General features: G+C 30.8%; 1 protein-coding gene across 4 annotated transcripts in view; it reads left to right on the top strand.

Moving 5' to 3' along the window:
- Positions 1 to 19,453, top strand: part of LOC148601461 (phospholipid scramblase 2-like) — a 44,004-nt gene extending 24,551 nt beyond the window's left edge. For all 4 annotated transcript variants that reach the window (XM_088554263.1, XM_088554266.1, XM_088554264.1 and 1 more), the window contains 5 exons: positions 2,382 to 2,512; positions 4,533 to 4,653; positions 6,948 to 7,050; positions 8,209 to 8,267; positions 9,736 to 19,453. In XM_088554263.1, the coding sequence (XP_088410389.1) occupies positions 2,382 to 2,512; positions 4,533 to 4,653; positions 6,948 to 7,050; positions 8,209 to 8,267; positions 9,736 to 9,780 (459 nt within the window). In that variant the 3' untranslated portion in view covers positions 9,781 to 19,453. The remainder of the gene's footprint in view (positions 1 to 2,381; positions 2,513 to 4,532; positions 4,654 to 6,947; positions 7,051 to 8,208; positions 8,268 to 9,735) is intronic.
- The last annotated feature ends 631 nt before the right edge of the window (positions 19,454 to 20,084 follow it).

The following is a 20,084-nucleotide window of genomic DNA, read 5'->3' as shown; positions in this document are numbered from 1 at the left end:
TGTTTTGCAGTATTTAAGTAGCTGTCTTTGTAAGAATCATGCAAAATCTGAAAAATGTGATACACCCTAAAAAAGGCTACATATTTTTATTTTTGTAATTAGGTTGTTTTATGGGTCTATACTATGAAATGTGTAATTATTCATTCAAATCTGCCTGCTCTTAGGAGATAATCCACATTGAAATTCCAGTAGATTCTATTGTATTTGAGTGCCATTTACAGAGTTATCTCCCTTAATTTTGAAATCTACAGTGCATTCTATATAATTTTTATCTCCTATGAGCACGTGTATATGAAAAACCACATGTCAATTTCTGTTAACTACAACAATTTTAACAAAATATCAAAAATAAAAATATGTAGGTTTTCCAACCATGAATCACATTTTGCATGATTCTTAGGTGGAGTGCTACTTAATTTGTATTTACCCCGGTAGTTCCCTTTTACCTTGTGATTGTGGTTATCGTTCAGTATTCTGTGTTAGAAATAAGCAAATAAGTGTAACAACAAAATTACCGAACACTAATCCGATTTATAATCAAGTTAAGTCCTAAATAAATCTTGTGAAATAGATATTACACCACTGGAACAGCTGGTACCGCAATGGTCCTGACTTGGTATAGGCACTTCAGTCGAAATGTTGAATTTAATCTAGGTTTTACAGCTTGCTAAAACCTCCCTCTTCCATTGCAGCATGACTATTCTTGTGGTGATTAAAAAGCATTTGCATGCTATTGTCCTAATCGGTAAATCAGCAGTCATATCAGCACAAAGAACATTTTGCAAGACACTATCATTACTCATTGTTTTAGAAGAAACTGAGTATTTTTCAACTAGTGACTGATATCTAAAAAAAAATTTTGTAAGAGACCTTTTAAGAGGCATTTCCTCATACCCCAGATTCAGAAGTCTGTTATTCTGATATTTGTGGTGTTCAAGGAAATCAGAGTAGATAGTACTTGCTCTAGCATAGCGAATCAGTTGTGAAATATAAACAAATTTGAGAAGTGGGTCTAAAAAGATGCAGAACAGGCTGTTTCTGTAGTCTCCTTTATCTCGAGATCTGGTGGATATAATGATGGTAACCATTTACCAAAAGAAGGGTAGAAAAATTTGAAGAATTTTAAAAACTCAGATTTTAAAGAAGTTGAGCCAAAAAGTATCTAAACTAACCCTGGTTGATAATAAATTTCAAGATGTTATTTAACTTTGAGATAAATTTGAAATACAATCAAACCTTTCATAAGTGATCTTCAATGGGAAAGCTAAGTCATCATCACAATAAAACAGGTGGTCTTTATATACAGGTCAATTTCACGTTTAATTCACTGCACAGAAATATTTTAGTCTTGGTCTATTAAGACGGGTTATTTGGGTTTTTTTCTAAAACAGGATTGACTGTATTTTCAAATTCTTAAGTACCTGTACGCCTCATTTGTATTAAAAACAAATATATTTACTTAATTTATAAATTTGGTTTCATAATGGCAAAAGAAAATTGTTTAGAACCACTAAGGATGAATTTTATACAAATTCTATGAAAATAAAATGAACCCATTTTACACACACTATATTGACTTTAATAAGAGTGAAGAACATTTGCCGATTAAAATATAACCAAATTTAAATTTTCTTGGATTTTCTCAAAATTTGGTTGTTCTTAGATTGAAAATTTTGTATATGTAACTAAAATTACAGTGTCTTCAAAAAAGTCCCTGTTTTTGATGTTGAAATTATTTTGATAAAATTATATGGACTTTTTTCTTTCTCTACACAGACCAAAGTATTACATTTAATTGTCAATTGAAAGAAAGTAAGCTAGATTACTGGATGAGTGAGTGTTCTAAATTTCTTGTGCAATTCTTGGCTCATGGCCTTTTTTTAACTGCATGTCAATACCACAGTAATGAAAAAGCATTTTTCAGTTTCAGAAGATATCTTGTATATTCTCCCATTCTAAGCTTGTGTTTAAAAATTAATGTGACTTTTTAACCACGAGGCGTTGATTGAATTTCTGTGAGAGTTTTCCAACCTATTTATATTTTCAAAGGTTTCTACAAATTTCATGGGAGAGATAGAACTTCCATCATCTTATAGACCAAATTTTGTAATATGTCTATGAAGTCATCATCACTTTTCAATGATTTACTTGTTGAATTTTGATATTAAAATAAAATTATTAGAAATGACTGTTATATATTTTTCGGTCTATTTGAAATAACCTCAATTATGTGGTGCACACAAATTAATCCTAGAAATTAAGGATTCTCAATATAACCAATATTTTTTGGTCAAAATGTAAAGAAGGGGGCTCTTCTGAAGTAGACTAACTTTTTAAAGCAATTTAAAATTAAAAATGTTTTTTATTTCATGTGATTGTAGGAATTGATCCAGGTCAAGCGAGAATTTAAATGTTGTGGAGGATGTTGTTGGTGCGCATCATCAGATTCTATCGCCCACGAGGCTGTCATTGAGGCCCCTCCGGGTCAAGTAGTTGGCTACTTCAGACAAGAGTAGGTAGATAGTCCTTGAAAAAGGTTACATTTGATCAGGAGTTGAGACTAATATGATTTTATTATTATATAGATAGCTGTGTTTTATCGAATGTTTCCGGTGAAATAAATTTCTATATAATTCACACTGTGAAATAAATTCGGTAATTTCTCTCTCGGACTTTCTCTTGCCAAAATGTCATAACTTTGAAATCAATCTGCCAATCACAGAATTTGTAATTTATGTTGAAAATAGCAATAAATTATGAAGAAAATCTATATAATAAATGGGATAATCAACTGGTTATCATGAATAACCAAAATATTATCACTTGTGCCAAGAATGCAGTAAGAATTAACTCGTGCCCGGAACAAGTTCCGCACACTCGTTAAATCTAAGCATTCTTCTGCACTCGTGATCATATATTGGTTATTCACTCCTTCCAATTAATTGTCCTATTAGTCATTGACAATGAGGAGTTAGTTTTACTCAAATAGCATTGTTGATAATGACTGCTATGTTATTATATCACTGATGTCTTGACCAACGGGAATATGTGTGACTTTTTATTACACACGCTATATCTCTGCGTTCAAACTTCAAACATACACTTCCCATCATATATAGTTTATGAAATTACTGCCGTGATCGTATAGCGATATGATTGCATTGTGTTTAGTGTAAACTGAATAAAAGATGTTTCTTAGACATAACATTTAATGGAGGACCGCTAACTGACGTCTTTACATAGGTACAACATCTACACAGAAACAATGAATGACATTTCGAAAAGTGCTACAACGCTTAACGTGAGTTACACAGTTCCCACAGTTTTAAGAAAGTCTATAACCCTCAACATTACATTACTTCCGTCAAAATGATTTTGAGACATTTATGTCTCAGAGCATCTGTTGATATATTGGATGTCACTGACGCTCTGCCCTTGTCAAATATTTAAGATTAGTAATCATGGCCTTATTGATATAGTCTGTTTGATTTTCATAAATTTTGGGAAAAAAATCTTCAAAGTCATTTTTCATAATATGAAAAATATTTTGATATGATGTTATAAATATGAAATTCACGTGATTTTAAAAATGAAGTTATCATGAATTTTAATATGAAAATCATTTCCTTATAGAATTCACTTAACATGATTTTTACATTTATTAAATCTCATAATGATTTCATGTGAATTCAAACTTAAGAATTTAAACATCAATTTCATTTTTAACTTGATTTTGGTAAATTGAAGGATTAACAAATTTGTAAAAAGTTATTTCCTGTGCAATAAAATTTAAAGCTGCCATGAACTATACCTAATACAATAGGTTGATAAACAATAAGAGTTATAGATGTCATTAGTAAATTGTGCTGGATTTTCATTTAAACTGCTGCTTTTTTGGGGGTTTAAAGACAAATCTATATTTACAGGATGTAATACCATCTTGATCTATCTAGGGTTTTTCCCTTTATAAAAATTCATAGAAACGTTTGATACAACACTGAAAACACCTTTAGCCGTGAACAATTTTTCAACTAATTTTACTGCCACAATTGTGAAAAAATTATTAAAAAGGATTTACATGACTTTTTGTATCGTGGCATGTTTGATTATCAATATTCAAAACTACACTAGATTCTTGCTTTTTGTTTTTATAACGAAGATCTTTTAGTTGTGTCCAGAGTTTTTTCAGTTCATTCATATTTTCTTCTATTATGACAGCAGTGTAATTTGATTGTCCTGAATTTATTTTCATTGTACTGTAATTCATTTCTTAATTTACAAAATAATTTACTGTAAACCAACTTATTTTTGCAACTACTTTCTTTCGGGTTTTTCTGTTGTTGGCTAATTTCGTGATGATTTATTTTCGTGTTTTTAATAAAATAATTGCTCGAACATATAATGATAGTGTCTAAGTAAGCTTTTTTTTGTGACTATTTATTTTCTTGAAAATTCTATGCTGGGAAAAGTCACGAAAATTAGCTAGTTTACTGTATAATCAATGGTTCTTGTTTTATAATCATTTATTTCAGACAAAGTTGTTGGGAGCCATTATTTTCAGTCCGAGATGCAAACCATGATGTTATACTTAGAGGGAAAGGTCCCTGTTGTATAATCCAGGGACCATGCTGTCCACATGATCAGGAATTCATTGTAAGAAGTATTTATACCTCAGCAAACAATTACTTTTTATTGTAAGATGTAGAATGGTATCTAACTGTTGTCACCATCGTCATTGCCCATAGTCACTTCCACATCCACTCAATATCTTAGTTATAGCTGTAAAGATCTGTATGAAATTACACTACAAAGTGCCTTACCACAACAGTAAGTCTTGGATTGATTTTTTGGGTTGTGACTTGAACCATTTAGGAATTAGGGGAACAAAAGAGGGGCCAAAAAATAGGTTTTTTCATGATACACTGACAATAACTAGAGTAAATGTGAATAGAAATTATACCACAAGGTGTCAAATTACAAAAGGAATGCTGAGATTGATTTAGGAATTAAGGGCAAAAAAAAGAGACTAAGAACAATTTTTTAATGTCATCTGGACAATAACTTAATCCCAAGGAAATGGATCTCTGTGATATTGTTCAGCAAGGTACTATGTACTTCCAAAGGAAGGTCTGGGGTTATGGCATGAACTATTTTTGAATTAGGGGCCATAAAGGGGCAAGAAAAATGCATATTTAATGTTTTGGCAATAACTTTAGTAAATGTGAATGAATCTGTTCTAAATTTTACCACAATGTGTCATTCCCCAAAAAGAGAGTTTGAATTGAATTTGGGGTTTTGACTTGAATTGTTAAGGAATGAGGGGCCGTAAAGGGGCCGAAATTTTTTTTTTACGTTAGACAATGACTTTAGTAAAATTGATTGGGTCTCTTTGAAATTGTACCATAAATGATGGACTCATTTAAGAATGAGGGGCTCAAAAAGTGGCCCGAAACAAGCCTTCTCCTGATGTCCTAACAATAATTTGAGATCTTGAAATTATACTGCAAGGTGCCATACAGTAAGAAGTAGACAAGGATTGATTTGGAGTATGCAACTTCTACTGATTAGGAATTACGGCCCAAAAGGGGCCACATCATTTCTGGGTAAATACATACCCTGTGTCTGACATTTAATCTCAATCATAATTCAGAGCTGTATCTATTAGGATTGAATGTTGTGTTCATTTAAACATGTGTTCAAATCTGTATCAATAGTGTCTGTTTATTATATTACAATATTTGTTCATGATATAAGGTAAAAATGCGTAAGATTTGTTTTAGAAATATTGTTTGTAAGTTACTGCAAAGGTATGAATTTTCTATGTGTACTAATTATTACTTTTTTTATGGCCGACAGAAAAACGTCAAAAAATTGTGTCAGCAAAATTAATTTTTATCACTTGAAGGCTTACCCTACTGGTGCACCTGGTCCATGCTCCCAGTTTTCAGTGGAGTCTGACTTGCTCATTTGCTTTTGTTACTTTATATGTATGATTTTAGTTACTTTTTGTTCTTTGTTGTGTATGTCTGTTTTCCATGTCTGGTCTTTGTCCCTGGATTACATTCTTTTGATTACCGCTATAACCTTGGTTCCCTTAATTACTTTTATATAAAACTAATCTTTTTTTGAAACCACAATAATAATTTCTGCAAAAATGTTCACTTGGGGGAATCTGCAAAATATTAGAAAATGCAAAAATTCAAACATTGACAGCTAACTTTTTATGGGTTGGTCAAACAAATTCAAATACCCAATGAAATGTCATATTTTCTGAGAAAATTATGATGCTGTTATGCTATCAATGAATGTTAAAATCCACAAACTAACTTAAACTTACATTTTGACATACCATAAAATTGATACTTAAGAAAAAGACCCTTCATGGTATATTGAGAACAGTGAAATACTTCAGATTATCACGTCAGACTACATATATTAGTTTATATATGAAGTTACGAAAGAAAACAAAAATAAGCATATTGTATGGTTTACAGTTTAAGTAGCTGTCTTAGTAAGAATCATGCAAAATCTGAAAAATGTGATACACCCTAAAAAAGGCTACATATTTTTAGTTTTGTAATTAGGTTGTTTTATGGGTCTATACTATGAAATGTGTAATTATTCATTCAAATCTGCCTGCTCTTAGGAGATAATCCACATTGAAAATCCAGTAAATTCTGTTGTATTTGAGTGTCATTTACAGAGTTATCTCCCTTAATTTTGAAATCTACAATGCATTCTTTACAGTTTTTATCTCCTAAGAGCACAGGTTATATAAAAACCACTTGTTAATTTCTGTTTCTATTACATTTCAAACAAAATATCAAAAATAAAAATATGTAGGCTTTTTACCCATGAATCACATTTTGCATGATCCTTAGCTGGAGTGCTACTTAAATGGAAGTAAATTGATTTTTTAGACAGCTTAGTTTTGCTTTTTCTTACAGATTACTTCAGAAGATGGGGCAAATGAAGTTGGTAAAATCAGTAAACAGTGGACAGGAATGATGAGAGAAATGTTTACAGATGCTGATAATTTCGGTGTTTCATGTAAGTAATAACAGACGATTTAATATATTACTGTATGTCAATATGGAGATCAGTCAGATTGAAATTGTAATGATACATGAATTCACACCTGTCATTTTGCTCTGAATGACCCCAGATTCATCTCTGAATAACCTTTTGACATAATTGAAACAATGTAATTTTAAATTGTAGTTCAGTGATCTTGAAGTTGAAGCAGAATTCAGTAAGAAAACAACAGGAAATTATATTATTTTTGTCGATGGCGTCCACAAGTGTAAATATGTCTATTGTTTTTGACTATGTTATACTTGCAAACTAGCATGACAATTTACACTAGTTCATGTACTGCTTTGTAATTTCCTGAAGTGGTTACTACTCCAAAGTAGCTTATTAGTCCCCTTCTGGCAAATTTCGCTGAAGGGGACTTAAGGTTTACACTTCATCCACCCGTTCATTTGTCAGTCAGTCACACAAATCAGTTGTCCACACATTTTTTTCATCATTGTGATATGTTTGATATTGGTACATAACCATGGCAACAGATCATGTTTAAATTTTGTTCAGATCTGATTTTTTTTGTAGAGTTATGGTACTTGGATTTCACAAATTCATGCAATAACTCAGTTTTCCACTATTTTTTTTTCATCATGAAAGCTAAAAACTGATTGGCTATGCAAAAAAGGTTATCTTAAGTTGAATTGAAAAGGGTGTTGTGAGATCCTGCACATAGTGCAATTTGATTTACTTGGCCTTTTCTGCTGCACAAAAATTAACCTAGGATGCAGAGGAACTTCTTCAGAAATTTGGCAACATTGTAGAATATGAAAATCAGAGTAGTTCTATTTTCCAGGTGGCACCAAAATTTTTACTTCAATATCACTAGAAATGAAAAAACTAAAACTCATTGCAGACAGAAATTTGGTGCGAAGATAGGAGCTTAAACAAAGAGTAATGAAAAAAATTCAAACAGTTAAAATTTAATTTTAGAATTAGATCAGACAGAATCCAGACAGATTTTTCAGCCAAGTGCATACAAGGTTTTTGTTTTGTGTAATAAAAAAGACTGAGTAGAACAGATTTTAATGAATGGGGTAATGGAATCATAAGTAGGTCTAATTCTATTAAGATTGATGCTTATTGTTGGTGTTTGGTGTTTATTGTTATTCGTTTTCTTTTCAGTTCCAAGAGACTTAGATGTTAAAATGAAGGCCACACTATTAGGAGCAGTGTTTCTTATTGTGAGTTGTTGGGAATTTAAGTAGCTGTCTTTGTAAGAATCATGCAAAATCTGAAAAATGTGATACACCCCAAAAAAGGCTACTTATTTTTATTTTTGTAATTAAGTTGTTTTATGGGTCTATACTATGAAATGTGTAATTGTTCATTCAAATCTGCCAGCTCTTAGGAGGTAATCCACATTGAAAATACAGTAGATTCTATTGTATTTGAGTGCCATTTACAGAGTTATCTCCCTTAATTTTGAATTTTACAGTGCATTCTATATAATTTTTATCTCCTAAGAGCACGGGTTATATGAAAAACCGTGTTTATTTCTGTTTACTATGACATTTCAAACAAAATATCAAAAATAAAAATATGCAGGCTTTTTACCCATGAATCACATTTTGCATGATCCTTAGCTGGAGTGCTACTCAAAGTTTCTTGTCATCTTTATTTTAAACTTCAGTTTTTTTATTTCTAAATACATTTGGTTCATACCTTAAAAAGATTCTGTGATAAATGAAATTTTAAACCTTTTTTCTCTTATACAAATGAAAAGTGTATTCCTTACTGTAAATAGATATATTAATTGAAATGTCCTCTATATTTTTCCCCATCACATAGCCTTGTAAGGACATCTGTCTGTCCATCAGTCAGCAAGGATTTTTTTAATGTTTTTTTATCATATGAAAGTAAAATTGGTAGGGATTCTCAAATAAATGAAATATTTAACTTTTTTTTTAAGCTGGTTTCATGTGGTTAAAAAGAAGGTTACAATTGATTTCTTTTTTTATATGACCTTTAATAAAGTATGGAAGAAGAATGTTGAAGAAATTAATGAAAAACGTTTTTCTTGGAATTTTGGATACAAGCATTTCACCTTTTTTCACCAAATTTTACCTGGTAAATTCCATAATGCAAGATTGACACCAGACAAAACATTACATTACATTTACAGTAGTGGAAAATGGTTTGGTCCAAAGTGTACCACTTTATCAGTATTTCAGTCTGAAGTTGTAGCCTTGCATCCTTCAATCAGTTGTTTTTGTTAAAAATGTATTATAATATGTATATGGGCATTCACTCATACTATACATATATTAATTGATATTTATACACCGACTCAATGTGTGTATGGTATATTGGAATCACTTTGACTGTCCATCTGTCTGAATTTGTCACAATTGTCTTAGCTCCCGAAGGATGGAATGATATCAGATTTAGTGTGCAGCTTTATATAGATGCAGACATGATTTTTTTCCACTTTTTAGCCAAATTCTTCTATTCCAAACCAGATTTCACCGATTTTTTTTTACTGTATATTTACATCTGGATATGCCAATTCCCGTTTCGTTTGTAGACCTCTTAAATTCATCTCTGTAGATGGGGTATATATAATAAGCAATTCTGGTTGTTGTCTGATATCAACTTGTTGCTAGGTTCTATTTTCCAATATTCTGTTCATCAATATGATTTCTTTTTAAGGATTTTATGTACTTTGAACAACAGCAAAACAACAACAATCGTTAGATAGAGATGAAGAGGAACAGTTGATGAAGAGAACTGTCACATTAGGTCCATCATCAGAACAGAAATCTACAGCAGTGTTGTGTTATTTTTTGTTGTTTTTCATGTTAACTTTATTCTACTTAGAATCAATGTAAGGCCAACAAAAATAATTTCTTTGTTCTAAGATCCTTGCATTCCTATCTATTTTTAGGATGCTTCATTTTAGAATTTTGTTGCTGATATAAGAAGTGACACCCCTCAAAATCAAGTCCAACCTAACTACTGAGATATAGCCCCATTTGGCTTACTTTTAAAAGAAATCCATACATAATTGTTCTTATTGTCTGGAAACCAAATGTTTATAGTGATATACTATTATAAAACTACAAATTGTTTTGTGGTCATATTAAGACTACACAGCACTTACCTTATTTTTTTTATTATATACATATTGTTTTACACAATGAAAAAGTTTGAAGCTGGGGATGTAGCAAATTTTAAAAGGTGGGTTTCTGATTCACAAAGTGTATGACGAGAAAGTTACTCACTTACTGGCTCTTATTTTCTTATTTTTTGTTTAAGTTATGCACAAAATTTTCCAACAAAAAAGGGGAGGTGTTTCCCATCCCCATGAACTCTATCCCTGAATCCACCACAGATTCATAATTCATGAATATTAGACAGAGAACCAGGACATTAATTTGAATGGCCTAACATTGGAATTGTATGTTAATTTACCTTCTTTTTTCATTTTTTTTAAGGATGAGAGAATCCCTAAAGTAAACATACCTGGTTGTGAAAGCATTGGTGTTAAGAATTAATTTGTAACAAGCTTTCTGATTGGTTGGTTCTCTGTAGCAAACCAGGTTTATTTTGTTTAACTTTGTTTTGTACTTATTATTTTGTCTGCAATCTGTGATTGTGATTTAAAAAATGATTGTGAATCAGTTGTGAACATTTGGATTTGAATCCATTTGAAACATTACTCTTTAAATAGACAAACAAACTTCAGACACCTTAATATATTTTTCTTCTATGAAACTGATTCCTTTTTCAGAACCACATAAATTTTTATAAAATAATTTGCTTATAAAACAGAATATATGGTGATAATGTGTTTATACTAGTACTAGTTTTGAAATACATGTATGTGATTTTGTGCATGTGGAAAAAGTCAAATATATTTTTTCCCCAAACCATATGAAAAACATACACTATTTATATACAAAATCAAATGTCATAGAACGATTTTAGTTATTTCTTAAGGAGGTAGACCTAGGGTAAGGGAAATAACTTGAAATCAGGGATACATTTGTATCTTATTCAATTCATCAAAGCCTTTCAAGCTTTCCTTTGAAACAGAATGAAATCAGTCCGAGTTACTTTGATGCTTACACGAGATTGATGTAAAATGGTGAATACAAAATGTTCCAATGATTTGTAAGAGTTGTGCCCCTTTCCCTAGGTCTACGGCCTTGAGTTCTGAACATGTATTTTTCATTTTGGTCCTAATCACATGTTTTTCATATGTTGCAATTTTTCCTGTGATGCTTACACTAGATAATTTCTTAAGCTCTAAACATACATTTTTCATTTTGGTCCCAATCATATGTTTTTCCATCTATTTGTTTTTTGTCATTTACTTGTATCTTAAGGGTTAAGATTTGCCAAAAAAAGTGGAAAGCTACTTTAAGGTATGCTTCTTTTCATCTGAATATTTTGAAAATGTTGAAACTGTATCTTGTCTTGTTATGTTGTAGACTTTTTGAAAAAAGATCTTTAAGTCTTTAGTATGAGGCTCTCTAGGAATAAGGGAGAATATCAGAATATTTAGTTTTTATCCTGCATGTTTGATAATCTGTGTAATTCTTACACATACTTGTGATAAAGAATATAATATGAAGAATCAAACCGTTTTAATGTTGTTTTTTTTATATCATTTCTCTTAGTAATTGTTTTTGTTACTGTTTCAATATTTGTTGCCATTTCATAACAGTGGAATCTATCTAAAACAAACTCCTATTGGATTTAAAATTTGTTCAGTGGAGACATATGTTTGGTTAACCAAGGTTCAGAATGTTTTAAAGGAAGTGGACCTAGGGTAAGGGACACAACTCTTAGAAATCATTGGGATGTTTGTATTCACCATTTAACATCAATCTCATGTAAGCATTGAAGTAACTTGGACTGATTTCATTCTGGATAGCTTGGCTTTGGTAAAATTGAATATTGTACAAACATATCACTGATTTCAAGAGTTATGTCATTTACCCTAGGTCTATCTCCTTAAATTGATTAAAGGGACTTCAGAATATGTCTGGTTTAGGCAGATTTTCTGAATTTGTTGGGTCTGGTTTAGATAGCTTTCAATGTAGTTAAAAAAGTCTTCTTTTGAAGATAAAGTTTACTTGAGTGTTTGTATCAACATGGTTTTATTCCAGTAATGTCTGAATTTACAATGGAAAAAATAATGCATTACAGGAACAATTTTCTTCCATGTTTTAGCAAGTTTCTGCTTTTACATATCTTGATTTTACTGTCACGATTCATTATTTGATCCTTTATTTATTACTGGTTTTACCAGTTGCCACATATCTGTCTTTCATCGTGGTGTGATAATCTAGCAATTCTAAAATATTTTTTGGATAATGACCTTTGAACTCAGTGAGGTTAATCGTATGAAAAAAAGAACTATAGTTTTGTTTTGTAAAATTTAATTAGAGTGTTGCATACTATGGGGGCATACCTTTTTAGTAGGTTTAAAATGGCATGTCAGTTAACTGCTAGTAGTCCTTAGTTTGTACATAAATGTAATTTATATTCAGTTTCTGACATTTTCATCCTGGTGAGTTTGTTGTCTCTTTGACATATGCACCATACATTTTCTCATTAAATTTAATGCTTGAAAATATAGGTAAAACTGTCACATTGTGTTCTATAATGAGAAAAATATACTGTAATCTGAAATTAATGAAGTTTGTACTTAATACTGACTATTTGACATTACAATATAGCATATTTATTACATGTTAAAATTATTTAACATGTAAATTAACAATTGAAGTGCCATACCTTTTATGTTATTTTTATATATTACTTGAGTATATAGGGGCAACTCTTTTGCATTACCTGTGTATACTGATGTTTTGGGGCCAGCAGTCTTGTGGTGTGAGGGTTTCTTCGTTCGTTGAAGACCAGTGGGAGACTGTGAGCTGACATTTTCATCCCATTGGAGCTGTTCTTTGACATCAATATGTCATATATCAAGATATTTCTGTATTGAAATTAATATTAAGTGTGTAAAGTCATTTATATTTGTGGGTATTAATTGTGGTTTGAAATGGGATTTTCTATTTTTATTATGTACATGTAGTAGGCATTGGGGCATGACAGTAAACATACTAATTTTCGCTATTTTCACGCCAAATTGATTTTTAACACTATAACAGTAATAATCTTTTTGATACTGTGAAAATTGATATCCGCAAATGTATTCACTTGACAGAATCTGAAAATTAGCAACCACAAAAATTGATACGTTTACAGTATACATTTAGTTTTTGATAGTATATTTGCACTGAATAGAAAATTTGAATTATTGATTTGAAAGAATGAGTCATTTGTACCCAACTAAAACAGTATGGTGAAACCTGTCTAAACCAAACCCTGAATAATTCAAATCTCTGTCTAAACCAACCCCTGAATAATTTGAAACCCTGTCTTAACCAACCCCTGAATAATTTTAAACCCTATCTTAACCAAACTCTGACTAATTCAAAACCCTGTCTAAAGCAACCCTTGAATAATTCAACTCTGTCTTAACCAAACCTTGAATTAGTCAAAACCTTGTCTTAACCAAACCCTGAATTATTCAATCTTTGTATTAACCAAACCCTGAATAATACAAAACTCTGTCTATACCAGACACTTTTTTAAGTCCCTTTATATTAAAGTTATAAGGTATTTTGAACCTCAGTGAACCGAACACTTTTCTTAACCAAACCAAATTATAAAATCCAAAAGAGGTTTCACTGTATTTCAGAGTTCATTGTTCTCTGTCTAAGAATCAGGCATTAGGTGTGGCACATGAAGTAAAAATACAAAGAGATTTTACTGCATTATCCAAGTATTTATACCTCATAACCTCAAGAAATTACTGTCGAACTGTTTGTAACATTTGCCTATTTAAGATCTTGATAGGTAAAATTTAGTTGAAATGCACTGTTAAAAAATGGCAGGAAAGTTTTTCAGCACTTTTTCCTTATACAAGCAGTGAAAAAATATTAATGTCACAGATGCTTCAGGATAAATATAAATAGCTGTTCAGTTGTTTTCTAGATGTATTGAATATATTTGAGGCAAAAAAGACGAAATTGAGAAATATGATGTGCCACCTATTGCCTGCTTATACAGAATGGTACTTAAATACTGTGTGTTGCATGATAAGCACATCTTGTAGATTTTTTCAGCGAAATAGTATATAAATATGCTTGCTGTGAAATGAGGGATAGAAAATTACCAATGACTAAATGTTCTCATGTTTTCCAAGTAGATGTGTAATTTTTTGTATATTTATTGTACATCATTTTTGGTAGTATATATGTTGTTATCAATAATACATAATTATATGTTAATTGGAGTTATATAGAATAGAGATTTGGGGAAGTTATAATCTGTGGAACTACTTGTATTCGTGGGTATACATTTTTATGGTCTATAAAGTCAGGAATTATTGCAAGCATAAATTATTGCGATTTTCTGGCTTTGTTGAAAATTTTATTTTAATTTTATGCAGTTTTGAGAAATATTCCCCATTATTTGGTGATGAGAGTTTTATTAACCAAATGAGCCATGCTCCAAGTTTTTAATGGATTCTAGGTTGGTGATTTACTTGTGTTTCTTTGAACTTGTTGTATTACTTATTTCACATTCTTTATTATGTGTGTCTATTTTTCTGTGTAGTCTTTACCCATGGAATATATTCTTTTGGTTAAAGCTCAGATGTTGGTTCCCTTGGTTACTCTTTATTCATGTGATTTTAAGTCTGTCACTTTTTTTCACAGAATTAAAAATATTGCAATAATTTCTGATTTCATAGTACAAATGTACTTCATATTTTGTTTAACTACATATTTCATTAGAGCATTGCATATTTTAGTGTAAAGAAGAATGTTCAGTAAATGTCAAAACCAGCTCTCAAAGTGAAAGTATTTCAAATAGATTTTAAAAATTGAATGGTTCAGTATTTTTCCAGTGTGCCTCCTTTTTGGTAGTTCATGCATATGTTGTTTAGAAAGAAAATGGTAAAGCAAAATGTGAAAGATCAGCCAGATTATTTTAAAAAGAGCTCATTTTTAAGGAGGTAGACCTTGGGTAAGGAACATAACTCTTAAAAATGATTGGAGCGTTTGTATTCATCATTTTACAACAATCTCATATGTAAGCAAAGTAATTTGGACTGATTTCATTCTGTTTCAAATGAAAGCTTCATAGGCTTTGGTGAAGTTGAATATGATACAAACATATCACTGATTTCAAGAGTAAAGCCCCTTACCCTGGGTTTACCTCCTTAAATCTTTAATGTCATGTTTAGCTGGTTAATCCGATGGATTAGAGGTAATTATCAATTTGGATTTTCTAAGAGACCTGGCAACTCCTCGAGCTTTCTATAAAATCTTTGATGTCACTTAAGCATGATTGGTCCAAAATTGATTTGAAGAGAGATGTGAGGAGAAATTTAAAAAGAACTCATTTTTAAAGTTAATTTTGTGGAAGAAAAACTTTTACTCTATATTTTGGTATGAAAATCATGTGTAAACCACTCACTTTTAATAAATTCTTTGAAAACTATGTAATGGAAGTATTTTGTGATGTTACTTTGTCAAAATAATGACATAACACTTTGTAAGCTCTTTATTTCAGAAATTAGTTAATTGTATAAGCCATTAGGATAGTTCAGAAGGTAAGCCAGAAGTTGTCAAGAAAAACACAAGGGCCTGAAATTTGTATTAGTGAATCTATTCCCTTAACATTTTGTTGAAGTATTTAATTTGGGTTTGACTGACCTTCAAACCTACAATAATGAATACTTCATGAACAAAAGTTTTTCCACAGATACAATATATCTGTTTTGTTTTGTACTGTAAATATAGTTGAAGACCTTATCATTCTTTACCATACATTTCATTACATCCCAATTCATCTTGTAAAGAAATGTTATCTTGCCCTTGTCAACATCCATTACTATAATGACCAATTACAATAAAAACTGACAGGTGGTTGTTTTACCAAGGTTAAAAATACATTTAAATTGAAATAGTTATAAAAAAATTGTTTTTTTTTTTTCAAATTATTCAGGGTTTGAATCAGATATGTTACACAATACAGTTAAGAAAGATGGGTTGTGACTTCACTGAATTTAGAACAACACTATATGGTGGTGTTTGTTCTGTTTATTCGTAAGTTTAAATGTCATGTAATTTTCAAATTTTTTATTGACATCTGCTTTTTGTTTATTATTATAAGAATAAACTTCTTACTTCCTAAATTTTGTTTAGTATGGTAGTGTCTTGTATGCTATTCAGTAAAAGTTGATAATACAGTAACTGAACCAATCAATGTCAAGAAAGTTGCAATTGTTCATCGATCACCTGTGGTTTCTAATCAGTCATTGACCAGTCAAACCGATTGATTAAACTGGTGATTGCATCACATGACCACAGATTGGTCAATATATTTGACATATTCTTTTGTTTGGTTTGTCAGTTTTTACACATATTTTCCTTATGCAATAGATTTAAATTTAACTAATGACTTTTATTTTACATTTGTTTTTATTTCTTACAAAATACAATATGTGGATTTGTTATCTTAAATTTAGGATATATTCAATATGGCAGTATATTAGATTCGTTCCAGTAAAAATTTTTAAATTTATATGAACTGATCATTCGTCATTTTACATAACAAAACTGCGGTCAGATCGGTCATTGGTCATGGGTTATCAATCTGTCATCAATCTATCAGTCAGCAGTTATCGATCAGTCAAATAGTTGCGTGGATCGATTCAGGGACTTAACCTCTTCAGTCAGTATGATTATTATTTACGGACTAAATTCATAGTGATAAACAACACATTTATTGAATTTGATCAATAGAACATTGTTTGGTTAGTGGCTTATAATTTTTCAGTCAGTATGCCTGTGATTTTCAAAGCATGATAAAGGTACTAAACAAATCCACATCCAAGACAGAATGGTATGCTAATGTACAAGACGAGGTCATACAGGTGCAAATTCCATGAGATATCTACCATAGGGTGTTGAACCATAATCAATCTTATTATGTTATATTTTTAGTCTGTATTTCTATTATGTGAGAGTTTGTATATTTTTATTTATCGTAATATATTAAGTACATGAATACTGTATAATTGATTTTTTTGTGACAATTTAGTGTTTGTATTATTTTAAAGATACCAAAAGATAGTGAAAAGTTAAATCATAAAATGTGATATTGATTTCTCATTACTTTAAGCAACGTGACATGAATGACTATTTTCCAAAGTGTTATTTATGTCTGTGAAATTAAGATTCAGTTCAAATAAAATATGCATTTGGATACAAAACTGCAGAAATTTTATGCCACAAAGACTCCCAGTTGTACAGTATCATTTGCACATTTTTTTATGTCCATTTAATTTTGTCATCTTTATTTCACATCAGTTTATTATGTATTTTTTTATTTTTTATATGCAATATTTAATTTTCTATTTTCTTTTAAAAATATTTCTATTCTTTTATTCTTTTTTATTTAAATGATACAACAAAAGATCTAAGTAATGACAATCATTATAGTGTCATGACATATTTAGCTCACCTGGCCAAAGGCCATGTGAGCTATTGCCATCACTTGGCATCCATCGTCGTCCATCATCGTCAGCAACAATTATACAAAGCTCTTCTCCTCTGAAACTACTTGACCAATTGAAACCAAAGTTGAGATGAATATTTCTTGGGGTATCTTGCATAGAACCGATGTGGGGATTTTTGATTTGTCAAAAAACATGGCCACCATTACTAAAAATACAACATAGGGGTCAGACAGTAGTTTTTCGCATATATCTCCTAAACCGTTAGGTTTAGCTGAATTCTGACGTGAGTAAAAGTGTTCAGCATGATGAGATCTATCTCTGGTCAAATTTTGGTTTTAATTTGTTAAGCCATGTTGGAGTTATTGCCCTTTTTCAACGATTTTTGCTATTTTTAATGTTATTTCTTTCCAAAATCTTCTCCTCTGACACTACTTGACCAATTGAAACCAAACTTGGTATGAATATTCCATGGGGTATACTGCATAGAACTGATGTGGGGATTTTTGATTCGTCAAAAAACATGGCCACCATTACTAAAAATAGAACATATGAGTCAGACAGTAGTTTTTCACATATATCTCCTAAACCGTTTGGTTTATCCAAATTCTTTCAGTAGCTGAAATGATCCATATTATTAGGACTACAAGAGTCTTTAGACTCCTTGTAAAAGTTATTGCCATTGAAAGGGGAAAAATTGACTTTTTTTTAATAGTTTTCAGTCAATATCTTGAAAACTATGATAGATTAAAAGAAACTTTCAATTGTTGAAAAGATCTTGTGATAGTCCTACCAAAGACTTCTTTAGTCAAAATTGTTGGACAATGTCTTGTTTAATTTATTGCCTTTGAAAGGCAAAATTCAAGAAGGTGAGCGATTCAGGCTCCTGGGAGCCTCTTGTTCTAACTCAGGTTTTTTTCCTTCCTTTTAGGCACCAGGTTTTTCTGTCGCAGAAACCCAGTGCTTCATCTCTTGAAAATCAAACTTAACAATTCATGTCTTAGATTTTCCTGAATTATAAAAAGAAAACATTGGTAATCAACATACCTGTAAACCTTTTGAACAGTTCATGTGGGAGGTTTTCCCTACTGACACTGACTCATGTTGGAGATTATTATGTAAAAGCAAATTTTTGGTGTACAAATTCAATTATTTTGTATTTTTCACAGAAAATATAGTAATTTTAACCAAAAACCGCCCACATATCTTACATTTTCATGTGAGAGATTCTAAATATTTCATTGATTTTATGGGAGTCTCCCCCTAATGTGGGAGGATTAACAGGTATGCACCAAATTTGATTTTAAGATAATGAAGCCATCATATTGTGATTTTTCTTATCTTGTGGCTGGTTGAATACAGGTGTATAGAATTTCTTTAAAATGTGTAAAAAAAAACTTTCTAGAAATTCTTTCATATTTCAAAAAGAAAATAAAGGGTCAACGTATGTTTTCATTTTTTTTTGTAAAAATTATATGTAATTCATATAACTTTTCCAACCAGTTATCTCCACTTTGAATAGGTTTTTGAAATAAATATTTGTAATTTTATCATATTTATTTTTATGTTAACAGACACACAGTCCTCCTCTATTATTTTAAATATGAAGGTTATTACACCCTATTTTACATATTTGCGAATAAGAATTAGAAATTAAAATTTCATGGTTAACACATTATACTTTATTACATCATTGTAAACACATTGAACTTTATAACATCATAGTCAACACATTTTACTTTGTAACATCATAGTTAATGCGTTTTATTTATTACATTGAGGAAAATTAATTTTAGTTCATATTAAAGAGTTAATTGTAGCATATTTCCTTAGTATTTATTGACTTTGAAAAGTTAAACTTGATTGCTTTCACTTTACTTGCCTTTGTTGAGTAGAAAAAAGTGAGAAAAAAAAGAAAGACAACTGATACAAATGACTTGGACTATAGAAATCTGGAAATTTCACTTAAAAAATTGTGAGATAAAGACCCAGGCAGTGGATTTCTCTTTTTAATTATAATGAGAATGGATTTGGTGGATATGTCAAACTGACAACAACCCCACTGAGATAAAAACTGTCAGTTCAATCCATCCATAGGTTTTCATAAACCCTCACGCAACAGGACAGGCTAAAACTGCCCCCCCCCCCACAAAAAAAAACAAAACAAAACAAAACAAGACAAAAAAAAAAAAGAAAAAAAAGAAAAACATTAACACTGGTGCAGCGAAATAGTTGCCCTTATTGACTCCAATAAAAGTAGACTGGAAGTGAAAACGAAACAAGACCCGCAGAGACCAGAACTTCCTGACTTGCTACAGACGCAAATAATGCAGCGGGGTTAAAGTACTTGGCTTGATCACACATTCCCCCTTTTAAATCTGCCCACTGTGGAAAAACATGACAATTAAACACATCTAAAATCAGTTCGAAAGGATTGTGAGTACCTTGTTAAAAC

This window comes from Perna viridis, chromosome 12, assembly GCF_037379345.1.
Source record: "Perna viridis isolate PV_CMFRI_1.1 ecotype Kerala chromosome 12, ASM3737934v1, whole genome shotgun sequence".
Taxonomy (NCBI): Eukaryota; Metazoa; Mollusca; class Bivalvia; order Mytilida; family Mytilidae; genus Perna; species Perna viridis.
The sequence above is the reverse complement of the archived record's forward strand: the minus strand, read 5'-3'. Positions and strand labels throughout refer to the sequence as shown.